This window comes from Mobula birostris, chromosome 12 (genome assembly GCF_030028105.1).
Source record: "Mobula birostris isolate sMobBir1 chromosome 12, sMobBir1.hap1, whole genome shotgun sequence".
Classification (NCBI taxonomy): domain Eukaryota; kingdom Metazoa; phylum Chordata; class Chondrichthyes; order Myliobatiformes; family Myliobatidae; genus Mobula; species Mobula birostris.
The window spans coordinates 113,200,716-113,223,364 of record NC_092381.1 but is presented as its reverse complement, the minus strand read 5'-3'; the positions used below and the strand labels follow the sequence as shown (position 1 = coordinate 113,223,364).

The following is a 22,649-nucleotide window of genomic DNA, read 5'->3' as shown; positions in this document are numbered from 1 at the left end:
GTTTATCCTTTGACATATGGGCCCGGTGCACTACCTTGAGCTGTATCAAGGAATGACGGGCAAACGTAGATGAGTTGTTAACCAAATGAAAAATTTTACTCCATTCATTATCTGAAAATGACTCTTGAAGTTCCGATTCCCAGGCGCGTTTAATTTTATCACTGGATATCATTTGTGAACTCAATAACCGTTTATAGATTATAGCTATCAACCCTTTTTGAAATGGTTTAAACTGAAAGAGAACATCTGTCATATTAGGTGGTTAAGCAGAAGGGTAATTTGGTAACAAACCACGTAAAAAATTCCTAATTTGTAAATATCTAGAAAAAGTGTACATTAGATAAATCATATTTCTCCACTGAGAAAAAGACATTAAACAGCCCTCTAAAAACAAATCTGAAAAAGTTATTATTCCCTTGGTTTTCCAAATTAAAAAGGCCTTATCCAAAGTTGATGGTTTAAAAAAATAATTGAGATGGATATTACTAGAAAGAATAAAATTATTTAACTCAAAAAATCTACGAAACTGAAACCAAATTCTTAATGTATGTTTAATAATGGGATTAAATTCTTGTCTGCTAATCTTAGAAAACAAAAAGGGAAGAGGAACTCCCAGTAAAGAGGCCAAAGAGAATCCTTTCACCGAGTTTACTTCTAGATCCAGCCATGAAGGATATTCGTGTATATCTGAATAGTGAATCCAAAAAGTAATACATTGAATATTAATTGCCCAATAATACATTCTAAAGTTAGGCAAAGCCATACCACCATCCTTTTTAAATTTCTGCAATAAGGGTTTACTCAATCTAGGATTTTTATTGTTCCAAATATAAGATAAAATTATAGAACCTATTCTGTCGAAGAACTTTTTAGGAACAAAAGAAGGAACTGCCTGAAATATATATAAAAATTTCTGAAAACTGTCATTTTAATATCATTAATTCGACCTGTTAATGATAATGTCATAGGCGACCATTTAGAAAGCATTTGTTTGGTGTAGCCAATTAATGGGAAAAAATTATATGTATAGAGATCCTTCATATCTTTAGTAATTTTAATACTAAGATAGGTAAAGTAATTTTTAGCAATACTAAAAGGTACTTAATGATTTGATGATTTGGATCCGAGTAATTATTAATAAGAAATAACTCACTTTTGTGTAAATTTAATTTATACCCAGAAAAACTACTGAATTCAGAAAATATAGATAACATAGAAGGAATAGATTTCCTAGGATCTGAAATATAAACTGCATATAATGAAACCTTGTGTACTTTGTCCCCTCTCTTAATACCCTGAACGGTGTTAGAATCTCTAAGAGCAATAGCAAGGGGTTCTAAGGCCAAGTTAAATAATAAAGGGCTGAGAGGTAATGTTACCCTGTCGAGTAATGTTATGTTATCTAAAATAGGGAGGTTTTTGATTACTATTATAACAGCAGCCACAGGGGCATGATAGATCAATTTGATCCAGGAAATAAATCCCGGGCCAAGATTAAATCTTTCCAGAACCTCGAATAAGTAAGACCACTCCACTTTCTCTGCATCAAGAGAAACAGCACATTCAGATTCTTTAGATGGAGAAGAGTGAGTAATATTTAATAGTCTTTGAATATTAAAATGTGAATATCTGTTTTTAATAAATCCAGTTTGGTCATTGGAAGAAACAGTAAGTAAAATATTCTCAAGTCCATTAGCCAAGATCTTAGAGAGAATTTTAAAATCCACATTCAATGGAGAAATTGGTCTATAAGAGGCGCATTCAGATAAATCTTTATCTTTTTTAGGAATTAAGGAGATTGAAGCTTCATAGGAAGTTTTTGGGAGAGTCCCAGAGGATATAGAGTCAGTGAAAATTTGACATAAATGAGGTATAAGTATATCAGTAAAAGTCTTATAAAATTCCACTGTATATCCATCTGGTCCTGGAGCCCTAGCTGATTGGAGAGAGGATATAGCCCTTGCTATTTCCTCTCGTTTAATAGTTGCATCTAATGTATTCATATCTTGAATAGAGATTTTAGGTATATTCACTTTTTGCAAAAAAACTATCCATAAAAGTAATATTATCTGACAATTCAGACATAAAGATTAGAGTAGAAATCCATAAATATCTTATTAATTTCATAAGGATCTGCCGTTGCAGTTCTATCAGGTCTTCGTATTTTCAGGATCTGTCTTCTAGCCATATTTGCTTTTAACTGACCAGCTAATAATTTGCCTGATTTGTCTCCATGTATATAAAATTGGCTTTTGGAATTAAAAAGTTGCTGTTCAATGGGAAAGCTCAAAAGCAAATCATGTTGTGCTTGGATTTCCACCCTTTCCTTAAAGAGATCTTCACTAGGTGTTACTGAATAGAGTTTATCTATTTCTTTAATCCTATTAGTGATCAGTAAAAGTTTCGCCTTAGTTTTCCTTCTTGAACCTACCAAATATGAAATTATCCGTCCCCTAAGAAAAGATTTCATCGCATCCCGAGTAACCAAATTTGACATTCCCTCAGTTGTATTCAATTCAAAAAATAGAGAAATTTGTTCTTTAATAAAATTTACAAAAGTTGAATCTTGCAACAATGAAATATTAAATCTCCACTGAGGTATGTGAATATTATCAGAGAGTTCCAAAGTTAGTTTCATAGGTGCGTGATCTGACAGTGCAATCACATCATACGCACACTCAACAACAGAGGGCACCAATCACATATCCAAGAAAAAATAATCAATTCTTGAATATTTATGGTATACATGTGGAAAAAAAAAGAAAAATCTTTTTCTTTAGGAAATTTAAATCTCCAAATGTCGACCAGACCGTATTCTAATAAAAAAGAATTAATACAAGTCACAGCTTTATTAGGAAGTGACGGATTGGTGGACGATCTGTCAATCAACGGGTTAAGACAGCAGTTAAAGTCACCGCCCATAATCAACTTGTATTCATTTAAATTCGGCAATACAGAAAATAGCTTCTTAAAAAATTCAGGGCTGTCTATATTAGGTGCATATACACATACCAAAGCTGCCTTTTGACCACATAACAAACCAGTAACAATTAAGTATCTTCCAATTAAATCAGTAACAGCATTAAAATGAACAAAAGGGATTTTAGAATTAATAAAAATAGATACCCCTCTTATTTTATTTACTGATAAAGAATGAAATAAGGGCCCCTTCCAAAATTAAAAAAAGCGATTTTCATCCTGTCTACAGATGTGTGTCTCCTGCGCAAAAATAATATTTGCATGAAGTGTTTTTAATTTCTTAAAAATCTTTCTGTGCTTAATAGGTTGGTTCATACCATTTAAATTCCAAGATATTATATCGATTTTATTAAGATCCATATTTAAAATTTAATTTAAAAATTTTATAAAGTAATCTAACATGCAGGTGCAACCTAAATTGGAAGAAAGGGCAAAGCTTGACTTGATCAGAAAGAAAAGCAAAATGATTGACAAAGAAAAACCTCTCAGGACTGCCCAGTTGAAAAAAAACTAACCTAATAGACCCACCCACCTCCCCCAAAAGCCCAGAAATCATCCAATAGGCAAACAACATGCCTATCTATTGACCCTTAACCCGTCTTCAGATGGCAGCTCCATTTACAAAGTAAAAAGTTACCACCACCAAAAAAACATAACAAAGAATACATAAAGAAGTAAACAAATTCCAAATATTTTCATATTATGTCTAACAGTAGTTAAGACCGAATTAACGATGGCCATCTTAAATCCATTTAATATACACAGCCATGTATTCAAAAAAAAAAGATAAATCCCATCAACTAATATATACTACAACTAATATTAAAGACTTACAAATCAAAGAAAAAATAAATAAATATATATGTGTTAAATTCAGAACTACATTAACTGTTAAAGCAAACAACAACAGATCTAAGTAAGTTAACCAAGTCTGTATCAGAACATTGATAAAAACAAAGAGCGGACTTTCATTAACGGCGTTACAAACCACTCCCAGCTAAGGATCAACTTTTCAAATTGCTTACGAAGTGGACTTAAACTCTTTTATAAATTTCCAACCATCTTCTGGAGAGTCAATCTGTTTTGGATGAGCATTGGGTGGAGTAATCATCAGACGTGCCGGGTAATGCAGTGATGGGTGACAGCTCATTTTAAAAAATTCCGCCATCACTTCCGGATATTTAATTCTTTCGCCATAAATCTCTGGGGCAAAATCTTCGGGGCAAAATCTTCCACTGTACGAATCTTAACTTCATTATAGATTAGCTTATCCCTTTTCCTTGCATTCCGAAGAATAGCTTCTTTGGTTGTAAAATAATGCAAACAGAGAATTACAGGACATGGTTTAATTTCGGCTGATGGTTTAAAATGCCGAATTCGGTAGGCTCTGTCCAATATCGGACAGACTGCGAGAATGTCACTAAAAAGTGAATATAATATGTTTGAAAAAAACTTTAGTGGCTCACCGGTTTCCGTATTTTCAGGCGAATCCAGTATACGTAGATTCATCCTGCGATTTCTGCTTTCCAAATCAATCGTTTTCTTCTTAATTCTTGATAATTCTGAAGTATTCTCATTAATTTTCTTTTCCATAAAAGACATCTTCAAATCCTGTTCCTTAATAGATTGATCCATTAATTCAAATTCCCTTTCAATTCTGTGAGTACTCTGCTTAAACATCTGATAATCGATCTTCCAAATTCTTCAAAGACTCCTGAATGGCGATGATGGTTTTTTCAAACAATTCATTAGCTTTCGTCAATGTGTCCATTTTGGTATCCAGCGTACCGATCGTCATATTAATAGCTTCTATTAAAGAGCGCATTCTTTCTGAAGTAGAAACTTCCTCTGATTTCTCTGTTTGTTGCGGATCAGGAAGAGTTTTGCCACTCCGTAATTCGGTTCCAGCCATCATAATTAAATCGTAAAATCCTTCAGCAAATATAACAAATCTTCAAACTTGCAATGGATCTAGCAGTGGAAAGTAAGTTGTGAAAGACGGAGCTGAGACAAAAAAATGTCTTACTCCATTCGCTGCCAAATGGAGACTCGAAAGCATTTAAACTGCCTACTTCCATCAACCTGCACCAAGACCATAGCCCTCCCATCCATCTACTTCTCCAAACTTCTCCCTAGTCCCATCAACCCCTACCGGGACCATAGTCCTCCATGCCCCTTCCACCCATGTACTTATCCAAACTTCTCCCTAGTTCCATCGATCCCCACCAGGACCATAGATCACCATCTCTCTCTTATCCATGTACTTATCCAAACTTCTCCCTAGTCCCATCAACCCTCACCTGGACCATAGCCTTCCATGCGCCTCCTATCCTGTACCTATCCAACCTTCTCTTAAACATTGAAATTGAGTTCGCATGCATCCCCTGCGCTGGCAGCTTGTTCCACACTCTCACCACCCTCTGAGTGAAGATGTTTCTCCATACGTTCCCCTTAAACTTTTCACCTTTCACCCTTAACCCATGATCTCTGGTTGTAGTCCCACCCATCCCACCCAACCTCAGTGGGAAAAAGCCTGCTTGTGTTTACCCTCTCTATACCCCTCATAATTTTGTATACCTCTTTCAAATCTCCTCTCAATCTTCTACGTTTTAAGGAATAAAGTTCTAACCTATTCAATCTTTCCTTATAACTCAGGTCCACCAGACCCGGTAACATCCTTATAAATTTTCTCTGTACTCTTTTAAACTTGTTTATGTCTTTCCTGTAGGTAGGTGACCAAAACTGCACACAATGCTCATGTTAGGTCTCACGAGGTCTTGTACAACTTCAACATAACATCCCATCTCCTGTACTCTCATTACTTTGATTTATGAGGCCAATGTGCCAAAAGCTTCTTTATGAGCCTATCTACTTGTGCTTATACAGGAGAGTAGGTTTAAGACACAAGTCACTACTGAGATAATTAAATTAGAGGGCTAAAGAGCATGCTGTTCCCCAGAGTTGCAGTGAGATGCACTGAAAGAAGCAGACTCTTCAACCGTTCAAGGCCATTTTGACCATCAGCTTCGGATTTATTCTAAGTGTATGTTCATAGAACATAGAACAGTACAGTACAACAATGTTGTGCCAAACCAGCTAAAAAGTAAATCAAAAAACACCCAAACACTAATCCCTCCTACCTACACCATGTCCATATCCCTCCATCTTCCTCACATCCATGTGCTTATCCAAATGTCTCTTCAAAGCCTCTAATGTATTTGCCTCTACCACCAGACCAGGCAGCACATTCCAGACAGTCACCACTCTCTGAGTAAAAAAACCTACCCCTCACATCCCCCTTGAACTTACCCCTTCTCGTCTTCAAATCATGCCCTCTGGAATTAGATATTCCTACCCTGTGAAACAAGTACTCTCTGTCCACTTGATCCGCCTCTCATAATCTTATAAACCTCTATCAGATCTCCCTCAGCCTCTGATGCGCCAGAGAAAACAACCCAAGTTTATCCAGCTTCTCGTGATAGCACATGCCCTCTAAACCAGGCAGCATCCTGGTAAACCTCTTCTGTACCCTCTTCGAAACCTCTGCTGCAATATATAATAATAGAGATAACAAACTGTGAATTACAGTAACATACTGTGTGTGTGTGTGTGTGTGTGAAATCAGTAGTGCAGGAAAGGAAATAAAAGTAGTGAGGTAGTGTTCATGGGCTCAATGTACACTCAGATGTCAGGTGGCAGAGGGAAAGAAGCTGTTCCTGAATCGTAGAGTGTGTGCCTTCAGGCTCCTGTACCTCATTCCTGAAGGTGACAATGAGAAGAGGGCACGTCCTGGGTGGTGAGATCCTTAATGATGCATGCCACCTTTTTGAATCATAGCTCCTTGGATGCTACAGAGGCTAGTGCCCATGATGGAGCTGGCTAATTTTACAACTCTCTGCAGCTTGTATCGATTCTGTGCAGTAGCCCACCCCACTCACCCCTAAATACCAGATGGTGGTGTAGCTAGTTAGAGTGCTCTCGACGGTACAGCTTATTGAACTATTTTCTCCCAGTCTCTTAAAATGAGAACTTAAGACAGTACAGTACAGGCCGTTTGGCCCAAGTTGTTGTGCAGACCCTTCCACCTACTCTGAGATCAGTTCTGCTGGTAACATCAGGTGATTATCCTGCATTTACACTTCCTCTTGACCTCCCTTGCTGTCTTGATCGTCTCATTTTGACATTTTGACAAATTCTTCCCTACCTTCTTCATTGTTTGTTTGTTTATTTAGTTGAGATACGGTGCAAATAGGCCTTTCTGGCCCTTCAAGCTGTGCTGACCAGCAATTCCCCCGATTTAACCCTAGCCTAATCATGGGATAATTTACAATGAACAATTAACCTACAACTAGCATGTCTTTGGACTGTGGAAGGTAGCTGGAGCACCCAAAGGAACCCCCCCCCAGTCACAGGAAGAACGTACAAATTCCTTACAGACAGTGGCAGGAATTGAACCTGTTGTGTAAAGCGTTGTGCTGACCACTTGCTACTGTGCTGCCCATTGTTGTTAAAAGGCAGAGAATTATTTGTTAGTGACGTGCTTTAATCAAGCATGGCTCAGCAGAGCAGCCAGCAGCTATGGAGGGTCTTGGCCTGAAACTTCGACTGCTCACTTCCCTCCGTAGATTCTGCCTGATCTGCTGAGTTTCTGCAGAACTTTGTGCTTCTCGCTCTCTCCAGCATCTGCAGAATCTCTCATGTAAGCCTGCTTCTTCCTTCATTGTTGCACAGCACAGTTTAACCAAGACAGCAGGCCTGGTGTTGGAGAGGCTTCGTTCCAGAGTGCCGGTGCTGGAAACCCAGGCAGCGGAAGAGGACGTGGTGCCTGAGGACAACGGGCAGCTGGCAGAGGCTCCGGGCAATGTCCTGGAGGAGGATTGAGGGGCAGGGAGCTGAACACAGCAGATGAAGTCAAACCCACCAAGCTTCCTAGGTAATTGATTTACCAACTCTATCCCCACCCCCAAGACCTTCCCCTTCTCAAGCTGGTCCATTTCTGCCCTACACAGCAGCGCTGTGCTTGGTTACTCTCTCTGGAAAGATCTCACACAAGTTTGAGGGACACGTCTACCAATCAGCGTGGAAGGACGTCTTTGTGTTGGGGGTGGTGTTACCCGAGGAAACAAGAGGGAGAGAATGAACGCACTAAGATCTCCCTTCTCTCCCACTCCGTCCATCATATACCAGGGCAGAGTTGCTGAAATCTCTGCTGTGTACGGTGGAATCAAAGGCTTGTGGCCAAGGTCACTCAAGCTGAAAAGAAATGGTTACTGACCCTCCTCTTTTTAAGCTTTAATTTTAAACGGGAGATTAAATGACAAGAATCTGAAGCTGCGTCCCACGTGGTGGTTAAACGTCTGCTAACCTAGTCCCATTCGTCCCGATGTCTTTACGAACGTGGTTGAATGGGAAGGCCATTGATGCAGACTGCTCATTACAGGAGGAACGCTGGTGGTGATGTCACACTGACCGTGCTTGGCGTTCCCTTTCATTGACTGGTGCACGGTTACTGCTTTCACTGGTGGCTCAAGTCAGGAGCATCTCTGCCTTGGAGTCAGGAGGTCGTGGGTTGGAGATCCACTCCAGAGACAGGAATGGAGAACTGAGCTCCCTCACGTGGATACGGTGAAAGATGCCCACTGTGAGCCAGGGGGAGCTCCTCCATTGTTTAACCCTAAGTAGGATATCACCGTGTGTGGGAGCTTGCTGTGCACTATTGCACTTCAACACTTCGAAAGACAATTTCAGGGATCAGCTCAGAGCAGGAATTGTGTAAATCCTGTTCTTGGTGTTGACCACTGAAACGTTTTAGAAATAGCATTTATTATGGTGTTAAGTTATTGCATAATTTGTATATTAATTAAATAACACCGCACAGCAAATTTTTTTGGAAGTGGTATGTCCTTTTTTTTAAATTTATGGTAGAATGTTTGAAGCTGAACTCAAATATAATTTGACTATTTGTATCACATAGGGATTTGGAGAAACAATAAATTAACTTTTATTGAATATAATGTGTTTAATTGCATAACAGTGTTGGCACTTTGCAATAGTTCAACTCAGCTAACAATGTTTTGTTGATGATTTTCATTTGTACTCAGTGTCTGAGGCTTCTCACTTAAGTGTCCGACAATAATCAGCCAGCATTGATGGATTCCAGTTGCCCTGATACCGTTTCTCCATGACTGTAATGTACTGGTGAAACCTCTCACTGTGCTCGTCACTGTCAGCGCCAAGATTTGCAGGGAAGGAGTCTAAATGGGAATGCAGAAAATGAATCTTTAGTGACATGTTGCACTTCGTGGTTTTGTGTGCTTGAAGCATGTTGTCAACTAGCTGCATGTAGTTTGATGTCTGCAGTTGCCAAGAGAATTTTCAACAACATCCTTGAATGCCTTCCATGTGATTTTCTCCAGTCCCACTAGAAGTTCTTCAAATTGCCTGTCATTGATGACCTGTTTGATTTGTGGACCAACAAAAATTCCTTCCTTAATCTTGGCATCAGTTATTCTGATCTGAATTATGAATTGAAACAAATGTAGGCGATTTAAAAAAAATGCTACATGATAGGGAAATTTCATGGTGATTATCATGATCATCAGTCCAAACTCCATAAGATACACCAAAAAAAATTCCAGAAGCAAAATCTTTGTTGTCCAGTGTTATTAGTTCTCACTGTTGAAAATTTGCCTCCTCCACACAAGTAATTCAAGTTCAGAACATGCAACATATTTTATTTCCTCTGCTGGGATTTGAAGTGTGATGATTTTACTCTGTCTTACAGCTTGCTGAGTAGCTGATGGAACAGTCCCATCAGTCCCACTCACCTCCCCACATTTCCCCGTAGTCTATACTCACTGTTATCCCCACTAACTGCCCTGCCGCTTGCCTCTGCAGACCTCACACACAACTAGCGCTAGAGATCCTGATCAAACCTAGAGTCAGTGGAGGGATTGCTTAGTCCGTGGGACTGTTCGGGGGCAGGGAGCAGACATACTTTGTGTTACAGGGGTCTCCCACAACCGCAGACTGTGGAGAGCTATGCCCTAATGCAGTACTATGTTTTTACCTCAGTGAAAAGAGTTAAATATCTCTGCCCTATGTGCCTGGGACATTTTGTGGTTTTATACTGCTCGCTGATGGAATATGTGCTCAGTGGTCACTCTATTAGGTACCTCCTGTAGCCCAGGGGTCCCCAATCTTTGTTACACTGCGGACTGGTTTAATATTGACAATATTCTTGCAGACCGGCGGATTGGGTGAGAGAGCGTTCAAGTAGGGTTAAACTCACCTCAGCATGTCTTTTACATTTAGGGTTGCCAATTTTCTCACTCCCAAATAAGGGACAAAAGTAGCAGTCAAATCCTGGGACACTTCTGTTTACCCCAGGATAGACTACCATTACCATGAAGCCTTGCGTGGGCACCTGTGTGCGCATGCGCGTACGTGCCGATTTTTTTTTTCCCCACAAATCAGTTTTGACTTAATCTTCCTGACTACGCTGTACATACATTATTTCTACTTTATATAGGCTGTGTATTTATCATATCATTCCTGCTTTTACTATATGTTAGTGTTATTTTCGGTTCTATGTGTTATTTGGTAGGTTATTTTTTGGGTCTGGGAATGCTGAAAAAATTTTCCCATATAAATTAATGGTAATTGCTCCTTCGCTTTACGCCATTTCGGCACGAACGGTTTCATAGGGACGCTGTACCTTAGCGGGGGAAATACGGGACAATGGCGGTCCCGTATGGGACAAACCAATTTAGCCCAATATACGGGATGTCCCGGCAAATACGGGACAGTTGGCAACCCTGTGTTCAAGTTCCACAGTGCGTGACAGGGAATGAGGAAAGGTGCAGCTGACTCATATCGTTTTCTCACGGCCCGGTAGCACATGCTTTGCGGCCCGGTGCCGGTCCGCGGCCCGGTGGTTGGGGACCACTGCTGTAGCTTTTCCACTTCAAGGTACTGAACGTACTACGACAACTGTTCTCTTTTCCGTAGATGCTGCTTGGCCTGCTGAGTTCCTCCAGTATTTTGTGTGTGTTGCTCAGATTTTCTGTTGTTACTGAATGTAGATAGTGTTTTTGCGGGCAGTTCTACCTGAGCTGCACATTGTCTCTATACCAGCAGATGGCAGGATTGTTCACTGGTTTGCACTCTGGCTAATAATGGGCTGCAGTAAAAATGCCGTGCTGAAGCAAAGCATCAATTTAAAAAAATTATTCAAGCTGTGGCTGAGCCAGCATTGAATTGCCTGTCCCTGTTCGCCCTTGAGAAGGTCTTCTTGACCCGCTGCCACCCTGGAGCTGTGGGCATACCCACAGTGCTGTTTGACAGGGAGTTCAAACAATAAGTCCATGACACATAGGAGCAGAAATAGGCCATTTGGCCCATCGAGTCTGCTCCGCCATTTCATCATGGCTGATCCACTTTCCTTCTCAACCCTAATCTTCTGCCTTCTCCCGGTATCCCTTCATGCCCTGACTAATTACCAACCTCTGCCTTAAATACTTGGCCTCCATAGCAGGCTGTGGCAATGAATTCCACAGATTCATCACTTCCTGGCTAAAGAAATTCCTCATTTTTGTTATAAAAGGACTCCCCTCTATTCTGAGGCTGTGTCCTTTGGTAGTAGACTCGCCCAGCATAGGAAACCATAGTCTGTGGTGGCCAGTGCTATCATGTTTGCTGTTGTGTGCTGGGGCAGCAGGCTGAGGGTAGCAGACACCAACAGAATCAACAAAATCATTCATAAGGCCAGTGATGTTGTGGGGATGGAACTGGACTCTCTGACGGTGGTTTCTGAAAAGAGGATGCTGTCTAAGTTGCATGCCATCTTGGTCAATGTCTCCCATCCACTACATAATGTACTGGGTGGGCACAGGAGTACATTCAGCCAGAGACTCATTCCACCGAGATGCAGCACTGAGCGTCATAGGAAGTCATTCCTGCCTGTGGCCATCAAACTTTACAACTCCTCCCTTGGAGGGTCAGACACCCTGAGCCAATAGACTAGTCCTGGATTTATTTCATAATTTATTGGCATAATTTACATATTACTATTTAACTATTTATGGTTTTATTACTATTTAATTATTTATGGTGCAACTGTAACGAAAACCAATTTCCCCCGGGATCAATAAAGTATGACTATGACTATGAAACATCTTCTCCACATACAATAACAATAGAGTTATTGGGGCCTTTCAACATTCAATAGGTCTCAACGAGATTTCCCCCCCATTCTTCTGAATTCCAGTGAATACAGACCCAGAGCCATCAAACACTCCTAATATGACAAACTGTTCAATGGCGGAATCATTTTCGTGAGCCTCCTTTGAAACATCAACGATGTCAGCACATCCTTTCTAAGACGAGGGGACCAAACCTTCTGACAGGTGCTGTTCCCCATACTCTAGTTGGTAGAGATGGTGAGTTTTGGAGAGTCTTGGCCGTTGCTGCAATGTGTCCTGTAGACAATGCAAGGCACTGCCAGGATGCGTCGATGCTGGCGTGAGTGGACAGTTGTGGATGGGGTGCCGGTCATCCTGTGTCCTGTATGGTGTTGAGATTCCCTCCCCCTTCACCCTTCTGTTCACCACCCCGGCCTCTTACCTCTTCTCACTTCCCCCTAGAACCCCCCCTCCTTCTGCTTCTCCTCCCGTCCATAGAAACCATAGAAACTACAGCACAGAAACAGGCCTTTTGGCCCTTCTTGGCTGTGCTGAACCATTTTCTGCCTAGTCCCACTGACCTGCACACGGACCATATATCCCTCCATACACCTCCCATCCATGTATCTGTCCAATTTATTCTTAAATGTTAAAAAAGAACCCGCATTTACCACCTCGTCTGGCAGCTCATTCCATACTCCCACCACTCTCTGTGTGAAGAAGCCCCCCCTAATGTTCCCTTTAGACTTTTCCCCCCTCACCCTTAACCCATGTCCTCTGGTTTTTTTCTCCCCTTGCCTCAGTGGAAAAAGCCTGCTTGCATTCACTCTATCTATACCCATCATAATTTTATATACCTCTATCAAATCTCCCCTCATTCTTCTACGCTCCAGGGAATAAAGTCCTAACCTATTCAACCTTTCTCTGTAACTGAGTTTCTCAAGTCCCGGTAACATCCTTGTAAACCTTCTCTGCACTCTTTCAACCTTATTTATATCCTTCCTGTAATTTGGTGACCAAAACTGAACACAATACTCCAGATTCAGCCTCATCAATGCCTTATACAACCTCATCATAACATTCCAGCTCTTATACTCAATACTACGATTAATAAAGGCCAATGTACCAAAAGCTCTCTTTACGACCCTATCTACCTGTGAAGCCACTTTTAGGGAATTCTGTATCTGTATTCCCAGATCCCTCTGTTCCACTGCACTCCTCAGTGCCTTACCATTAACCCTATATGTTCTACGTTGGTTTGTCCTTCCAACGTGCAATACCTCACACTTGTCTGTATCAAACTCCATCTGCCATTTTTCAGCCCATTTTTCCAGCTGGTCCAAGTCCTTCTGCAGGCTCTGAAAACCTTCCTCACTGTCTACTACACCTCCAATCTTTGTATCATCAGCAAACTTGCTGATCCAATTTACCACATTATCATCCAGATCATTGATATAGATGACAAATAACAATGGACCCAGCACTGATCCCTGTGGCACACCACTAGTCACAGGCCTCCACTCAGAGAAGCAATTCTCTACTACCACTCTGGCTTCTTCCATTGAGCCAATGTCTAATCCAATTTACCACCTCTCCATGTATACCGCTATCAGATTCCTTCCTCTCCAGCTCACAACCTTTCCCACCCACCTGGCTTCACCTATCACCTTCCAGCTATCCTCCTTCCCCTCCGACCACTGTTTTATTCTGGTGTCTTCCCCATTCCTTCTCAGTCCTGAAGAAGGGTTTCAGCCTGAAATGTCGACTGTTTTTTCATTTGCACAGATGTTGTCTGACCTGCTGAGTTCTTCCTGAATTTTGTGTGTGTTACTCTGTCAGACACTGTCTGACCTGCTGAGTTCCTCCGGCATTTTGTGTGTGTTACTCTGACCATCGACACTGTCTGACCTGCTGAGTTCCTCCAGCATTTTGTGTGTGTTACTCTGACCATCGATACTGTCTGACCTGCTGAGTTCCTCCAGCATTTTGTGTGTGTTACTCTGACCATCGACACTGTCTGACCCGCTGAGTTCCTCCAGCATTTTGTGTGTGTTACTCTGACCATCGACACTGTCTGACCTGCTGAGTTCCTCCAGCATTTTGTGTGTTACTCTGACCATCGACACTGTCTGACCTGCTGAGTTCCTCCAGCATTTTGTCTGTGTTAATAAGTCAGAGGATATAGCACATTATAGCGCAGTACAGGCCCTCCATCCCACAATGTTGTGCTGACCTTTTAACCTGCTTCAAAATCGAGGTCCCCTCCCTCCCACACAACTGTCCATTTTTTCTTTCATCCACGTGCCTATTTAAGAGTCTCTTAAATGTCCCTAATGTATCTGCCTCCACCACCACCCCTGGCAGCGTGTTCCTTGCACCCACCACTAACCTACCTCAGACATCCCCACTGTACTTTCTTCCAATCACCTTAAAATGATGCCCCTCAGTATTAGATATTTCCACCCTGGGAGAAAGCTGCTGGCCCTCCATACAAGTCTCATCACCTTTACCGTTCATTCCTAGCTCACTCAATCTTTCCTCACAAGCCCCTCCCAACCTTTCCTCATAAGAGATTCTCTAAAGGACGGACGGGGAATGCTGAATTCAGTGATGGTAATGCCACTGACTCCTTCGAGAGGACCACAACCTTTTCATTGTTTGGAGGTTTGCGTGCCTCAGTGACCCGGAGAGCTGTACTGGCTGGAGTCAGGGCTTTATGCTTTGGCTCTTGCTCAGGTCACCCATGCCAAGCAGGACAAGGACCAACAACGCCAAATTAGCACACACAAGTCCTGACAAGCCGGATTAAGAGGTTGAGAAGAGAAGGAGTACAAGCTGACGTGTGCACCAGACAGGCTTGCACGATTACTGGGATTTACTGGACTTGACGTTAACACTTCCAGCAGCCGTGATGAGACTCAGACTTCCCCAAAGGGCAGAGGCCCTAAGAGTGGTCCACCTGTCCTTCAGGTTCTGAGGGTCAGCACAGAGCTAACAACCCTGACTGGTGAAGCAAACCTGTTACAGTGATTAAGAATTCTTCGACATCTGGGTGTGACGGTATTCCTGAGTCTTCACCCGGGATTTACGTGACTGACAGTGGTAAAAACTGCGAGGAAGCTAGTGGCACAATGAAGGAGGTCCTGAACACCACCAGAGATGAAGGACCTTCATTAACAAGAGAAAATCTGCAGATGCTGGAAATCCAAGCAACACACAAGACGCTGGAGGAACTCAGCAGGCCAGGCAGTCACGCTGAAGGGTGTCGGCCCGAAACATCGACTGTACTTTTTTCCATTGATGCCACCTGGCCTGCTGAGCTTCTCTAACATCTTGTGTGTGTTGGAGGATGTCATCAATGCCCCAAACACCAGGCAAGAGAGAATTCCACTGAGTGAGGGCTGGACTTTCCCCTGTTGAGTATCACAGTTGCCTGGCACTGGTGTAATATGAAACCTTTTGGATGAGTCATCAGAGGCTGGGGAAGTCTGAGCCTCATTATGGCTGCTGGAAGTGTTAAATTCAAGTCCAGTAAATTCCAGTAATTGTACAAGCCTGTCTGGTCCCCGAGTCAGCTTGTACTCCTTCTCTTTCCCCGCCCTCTTATTCTGGTCTGTCACGACCTGTGTGTGTTACTCTGGAGCTATTGACCATTAGAACAAGACTGGAGACCGCTTCACCGAGCACCTATCTTCCACCTGCCAGAAGAAGCAGGATCTCCCAGCGGCCACCCATGTTAATTCCACTTCCCATTCCCATTCCGACATGTATTCTGCCAGACTCTGCAGAAAAAAAATCTTCCTTGTTTTGAGTACGAGTAGATGGTATGATTAACCATTAGACATAGGATCAGAATTAGGCCATTTGGCCCATCAAGTCTCCCGCCATTCCTTCATGGCTGATTTATTATCCAAGTTGAGTGAACTCGGCCTTTTCTCTTGGAGCGATGGAGGATGGGAGGTGACCTGATAGGGGTGTATAAGGTGATGAGAGGCATTGATCGTGTGGATAGTCAGAGGTTTTTTCCTAGGATTGAAATGGCTATCAGGAGAAAGCACAGTTTTAAGATGCTTGGAAGCAGGTACAGAGGAGATGTCGGGGTAAGTTTTTTATGCAGAGAGTAGTGAGTGTGTGGAATGGGCTGCCGGTGACAGTGATGGAGGTGGATATGATAGGGTCTTTTAAGAGACTCCTGGATAGGTACATGGCGCTTAGAAAAATAGAGGGCTGTGGGTAACCCTAGTAATTTCTGAAGTGAGTACATGTTTAGCACAGCATTGTGGGCTGAAAGGCCTGTATTGTGCTGTAGGTTTTCTATGTTTCTATGTCAGTCCATGGTTTTCGCTTCTGTCGCAATGAGGCCACACTCGGGCTGGAGGGGCAACACCTTATATTCCATCTGGGTAGCCTCCAACCTCATGGCATGAACATCGATTTCTCCAACTTCTGGTAATTGCCCCCTCCTTCACTATTCCCCTTTCCTGTTTCCCTCTCTCTCCTTATCTCCTTCCCTGCCCATCACCTCCCTCTGGTGCTCCTCCTCCTTCCCTTTCTTCCAGAATCTTATGTCCTCTCCTATCAGATTTCCTCTTCTCTAGCCCTGTATCTCTTTCACCAATCAACTTCCCAGCTCTTTAATTCACTCCTCTCCCTCTCCCGGTTTTATCTATTCTTTTTAGCGTGTCGCACCAGACAGTCAGCCATTCTTGGCCTGCGCGTGGTGCCAGGACTGGTCTCCTTTCGGATTAACCGGGTCACGATGTGAACGTTCCTGACTCGACCCTTGTTTTTTACGAGGCCGAGTGGCTAGCTCGATGCTCAATCCGACACGGATGGAGAGTGTGCTCGGGAGGTGGATTCGAACTCGGGAGCCTTCGCTCTGGAGTCCGGCTCTGATGCCATTGTGCCACCAGCTGGTGGTTTTATCTATCACCTGTCACCTTGCACTCCTTTCTCCTCTCCCCCCACCTTCTTACTCTGACTTCCCCCCTAACTTCTCACTCCTGAAGAAGGGTCTCAGCACGAAATGTCAACTGTACTCTTTTCCACAGATGCTGCCTGACCTGCTGAGTTCCTCCGGCATTTTATGTGTGATGCTTTGTAATTCCAGCATCTGCTGATTTTCTAGTGTTTGTGAGTAGGGCAAGGAGGGTTGATAATGTACACAGTGATTGGTCCCTGAACCTGCCCCCACCCCCCCCATCCAAAACAGAGTACAAGGTTTGACATTTTGGGAAAAGATACAAAGAAGGTGAGAAGAAACATGTTTTGCTCTGTGGTTGTGATCCACCCGTTGTGATGGTGGAAGCTGCCTCTTGGAGTTTCTGTGGGAAGGGGGGTCACTGTTTGAGGGAGAATAATATGCAAGGGCAGGGATGAATTCTGGCAGGAGCTGCCTGAGACTCCATGGGGTCCTGTCATTGGCTAGTCTGAGGGTCAGCACAGAAGGGAGTTCGGGGTCCTGTCATCGGCTAGTCCAGGGGTCGATCCCAAAGGCCGCTTGCGGACACGTCATCGGCTAGTCTGGGGTTTGACACCAAAGGGAGTTCGGGGTCCTGTCATTGGCCAGTCCAAGGGTTGACACCAAAGGGAGTTTGGGGTCCCGTCATCAGCCAGTTGGGGGTTTGATACCGAAGGGAGTTCGGGGGCCCGTCATTGTCTGGTCCGGGGGTTGACGCTGAAGGGAGTTCGGGATCCTGTTATCGGCTAGTCTGGGGGTCAACTCTGAAGGGAGTCTGGGGTCCCATCATTGGCTGGTCTGGGGGTCAATACCGAAAGAAGTTTTGAATCCTGTTATCAACTATTCCAGGGGTTGATACTAAATGTCAAAGGTCAATCAGAAGTGTGATGCCATAGCCCAGTGTCAAAGCCTGGAGGCCCAGAGGTCTGTCCAGGAGCTGGAGGACTGTCCTTGTGGGTGGTTGGGAAGGAGGAATGGGGCTTGTTTTGTTGGTTGTTGTGTTCTGTGTTCTGCTGATCATTTGGGGCTAAGTTGGTGCTGGAATGTGGGGTGCCCCCAGCACGTCCTGGGGTCACGTTGGCTCCTAACATAAACGATGCATTTCCCTGCGTGTTTTGTTGCACGTGATAAATCTGGATCCGAATCGCCTCATTCCGTGTCACAACGATCAACAGGTAATTTTAAATGCACTTTACTTCCACACACTACAATGGTGATTTTTTTGCCGCCTTGGGATTTCTCAGGATAGGTAACCAAGACAACCATTTGTAAGGTGGGAAACATGGCTACTAATTCGTCTCACACAGAGCGGTGTGATACTTGTGGTGGGGCCTGGGTCTGGGCTCTCTCAGCCATCAGATGGCACCGCTGACCGGGATGACGCACAGCATGAAGCCACTCAGTTCTGGGAGACTGCGATTGTGCTTTGCACCCTCCCTCCCTCCCAGTGCAGTCAGGGTAGAAATTAGGGAGTAAAAAGAAAATGAGAAATTATCCAGAATGTATAATATTTATTCAAAAATCTTTACAAGGTGCTGTAACCAATAGTAAGAACAAAATATAATTTATTTGTAGGGTTGGGGTAACTGGAAATTGCTGTATATCACACTTCAATATTTGTCCCACCTCTTTCTGCTCTAACAATGCCCCGTCTCTTCCTGGATCCATTTGTTGTGTCTCTTCCTGTCTGCTCATAACTTACTGAGACTAGATATTTGACTGTGTCAGACATCACTGGTTGTGATTTTCCCCTGTTGTCTGCACTGCTGTAATCTCCAGATGACAAGAGGGAATGCGGAAACTGAGTCCGACGAGAGGTGGGCTACCGTGTAAGCCTGCCAACGCGGGAGCTGTGGGGGATGGCCACAATAGAGTCTCTGCTTAAGGCTGTCGGGGTGAATGACCATTTGAAGGCTGGATCCCCAGTGCAGGGGCTCCGGGTGAGTTAAACTGCTGGGAGGACGAACTGAGTATTGAGATAGGTTCTGATAGTAGACATCCAACTCTAACAGAAACATAGTCGTTCGACGCAGGCAGGTAGATGCATCCATGTGGATGGGAGATAGTCCCGGCAATCCATCGGTGTTTGGCCGTGGCATTTCACAACGGGGAGCCACATCAAGACCCTTGGATTTTGGCCTGGAACTTCCCGGCAGTCCTGCTTTGGTGGTGTGGGTTGAGGGGTTGGGGGCTTCTCACAACAGGGTCAGCTGCTCCTCGTGCTGGGAGCATGGGGTCCCGTCAGCGGGTGCGTACACGAAAATGAAGGCCGTCCCTTCCTTCTGATGCATCTCCTGCTTGACCTGCTGGGGGCAGGCGCCTTCCTCCAGTCGCTTGTAGGAGCTGCCCCTCACCAAGAAGAGGCCGTAGACCTCTGGCTCCGACACCCCGAACTTCTCGGCGCACGCCTTGCACACCTCTGTCACGGTCATGTGAGCGGGGGCCAAGATGGTCACCTGGTTCCCACCGGGCTCTTGTAGCGAGATAGACAGCAAATCCTTTGTGGGAAGAAGAGACAAGGCGAAGTTAGTGGCAGAAACTTTTAATTTCTGACAAACATCCTCATCTACACCAAAGCTCAGAATCGTCTCAGTATTCCTGGGGGCATCACGGGCACAACCCTCCCCACCAGCGAGGACATCTTCAAGAGGCGGTGGCTTAAGAAGGCAGCATTCATCATTAAACACCCTCACCATCCACATCTTACAGGCAAAGCCATGGAGCGTTACAAGACAAAAACAGGCCCTGCAGTCCATCTAGTCTGTTCCAAATGGTTTTTCTGCCTAGTCCCATGGACTATGGCCCTCCATGCCCCTTCCATCCATGTACTTATCCAAAACGTGGCAATCAAACCCATATCCACCACTTCAGTGGGCAAATGGTTCTACACTCACATCACCTTCTGAGTGAAGAAATTCCCCCTCAGGTTCCCCTTAGGCATTTCACCTTTCACCCTTAACCCATGACCTCTAGTTCCAGTCTCACCCAACCTCAGTGGAAAAAGCCTGCTTGCATTTACCCTATCTATACACCTCATAATTTTGTATACCTCTACCACATCTCCCCTCATTCTCCTACGCTCCAAGGAATGAAGTCCCAACTTCTTTAACTTTCCCCTATAAACTGAGGACCTCGAGTCCCAGCAACATCCTTGCTGAGTTTCTCTGTGCCCTTCAATCTTATTAACATCTTTCCTGTAGGTAGGTGACCAAAAATTAGGCCTCCCCAACATCTTATACAGCTTCAACATAACATCCCAGCTCCTGTACACAATTCTTTGAATTATGAAGGCCAATGTGCCAAAAGCTCTCTTTATAACCCTATCTAACTGAGACTATTACGAATATCTGAGAGAACGTACAGGAACTTGAAGACTCATACTCAACATTTTAGGAACAGCTTCTTCCCTCCGCTGTCAGATTTCTGAATGGTCCATGAGCTCCACCTCATGTTACATCTTTAGTACAGCTTATTTATTTCTGTAACTTGTAATCTTTATATCTTGTTGCATCAAAACAACAAATTTCAAAACGTATCATCATTATGTGCAGTGTTGTATGGCATTTTATGGCAAATTTTTCTACAGAAGTGGTTTGCCATTGCCTTCTGCACAGTCTCCTTACAAGACGAGAGACCCCAGCCATTATCAATACTCTTCGGAGATTGTCTGCCTGGTGTCGGTGGTCACATAACCAGAACTTGTGATCTGCACCGGCTGCTCATACGACCATCCACCACCTGCTCCCATCGCTTGACGTGATCAGGGTTGGGGAGGCTGAGCAGGTGCTACACCTTGTCCAAGGCCAGGGAGGGAAGGAGTGCCTTGCACCTCCTTTGGTCGAGACCTGTCTCCACCCTGGCGCCCAAATGAATAATAAACCGGATTCCAATATGGACAGTCCCAACACCTTATTAAGGTGCAGTCCATGCGGTGAAATGCAGGGTCTGCAGAGAGAAGTCCTCTCCGCTACTGACAGCATCTACAGGCCCCTATCCCCCATCCCCATCTTTTCACCGCCACCATCAGGCAGGAAGTACAGAAGCCACCAGGTTTAGGAACAACTCATTTCTTACAGCAACACACAAAACACGAAATGCTGGTGGAACACAGCAGGCCAGACAGCATTTTGTGTGTGTTGCTTGAATTTCCAACATCTGCAGACTTCCTCGTGTTTGCGTCATTTCTTACAACCATTAGTTTCTTGAACTGACTGCACAGTCCTAACTCCACCTCTGCAACAGGACACTACCGACCACCTCTTGCTCTGCAGATTATATTGTTTGTACCAATGTCTTGCTTTGCACACTCTTTGCTGTACTATTCCTGTGCTGTACTGGTCTACCATCTATGTTCTCTGTTCCGTACTTGTACATAAGACATAGTTGGAGATTTGGCCCATTGAATCTGCTCCTCCATTTCGTCATGACTCTCTCTCTCAACCCCATTCTTTTGCCTTTCCTTGTAGCTTTTCACGGTCTGACTAATCAAGAACCTATCAACCTCTGCCTTAAATACATCTGATGACCTGGATGAATAAACAGTGTCCCGTGACAATGAATTCCACAGATTCACCACCCTCTGGCTAAAGAAATTCCTCCTCATCTCCATACAGATAACCATAACCTTAACAATATGATTTGATGGAGAGGGGATGCATATTTACTTAAACAGGGCTTTCAATCCAGAAGGTTGGGCAACACTGGGCAAGAGTTTTGATTGGCTGTAAGATTAGACATGTCTATTACGTACTATAAATACAAGAGATTCTGCAGATGCTGAAATCCAGAGCAATGCACACAAAATGCTGGAAGAGCTCAGCAAATGAGTTGCATCAACAGAGGGGAATAATAGCTGATGTTTCAAGCCAAGACCTTGCATCAGGACTGGAAAGGAAGGGGGCAGAAGCCAGAAAATGGTGAGTGTGGGGAAGAGTACAAAGTGGCAGGTGACAGATGAGGGGGAATGAAGTAAGAAGCTGGGTGGTGATTGGTGGAAAAGGTAAAGGGCTGAAGAAGAAGGAATCTGATAGGAGAGGAGAGTAGACTATGGGAGGAAGGGAAGGAGGAGGGGAACCAGAGGGAGATGATGGAAAGGTGAGAAGGGAAGGTTAATAGGGGAGCTGGAATGGGTAAAGAGAGATAATTAACCTGGTAATTTCCCCCCTCCTCCTTCCCATAAGAGATTCTGCAGATGATTGAATTCCAAAGCAACACACAAAATGCTAGTGGAACTCAAGGCAACATCTATGGAGGGGATTAAAGAGTTGACGTTTCAGGCTGAGACCCTGGATGGAGCAGTAGCGGCCAGAAATGTCGACTCTTTATTCCCCTCCGTAGAGTCTGCCTGACCTGCTGAGTTCCGCCAGCGTACTGTGTGTGTTACTCACGATTTCCGGCACCTGAGAGGGAAAGGATGATAAGGTTAGGACTCCATTCCCTAGAGCCGAGAACATGAGGGGAAATTTGACAGAGGTATACCAAATTATGAGGGGTAAATGCAAGCAGGCTTTTTCCACTCAGGTTGGGTG

The 22,649-nt window shown here is 43.9% G+C and overlaps 2 protein-coding genes across 2 annotated transcripts in view; one reads left to right on the top strand and one right to left on the bottom strand.

Annotated features, from left to right (window-relative positions):
- The window catches only part of kptn (kaptin (actin binding protein)), a 47,893-nt gene extending 38,932 nt beyond the window's left edge, over positions 1-8,961 (top strand). The window contains exon 12 of the mRNA XM_072274509.1: positions 7,711-8,961. Within this exon, the coding sequence (XP_072130610.1) occupies positions 7,711-7,860 (150 nt within the window). The 3' untranslated portion in view covers positions 7,861-8,961. The remainder of the gene's footprint in view (positions 1-7,710) is intronic.
- Positions 8,962-18,621: 9,660 nt separating this feature from the next.
- The window catches only part of rinl (Ras and Rab interactor-like), a 111,012-nt gene continuing 106,984 nt past the window's right edge, over positions 18,622-22,649 (bottom strand). The window contains exon 11 of the mRNA XM_072274508.1: positions 18,622-19,619. Coding sequence (XP_072130609.1) covers positions 19,317-19,619 — 303 coding nt within the window. The 3' untranslated portion in view covers positions 18,622-19,316. The remainder of the gene's footprint in view (positions 19,620-22,649) is intronic.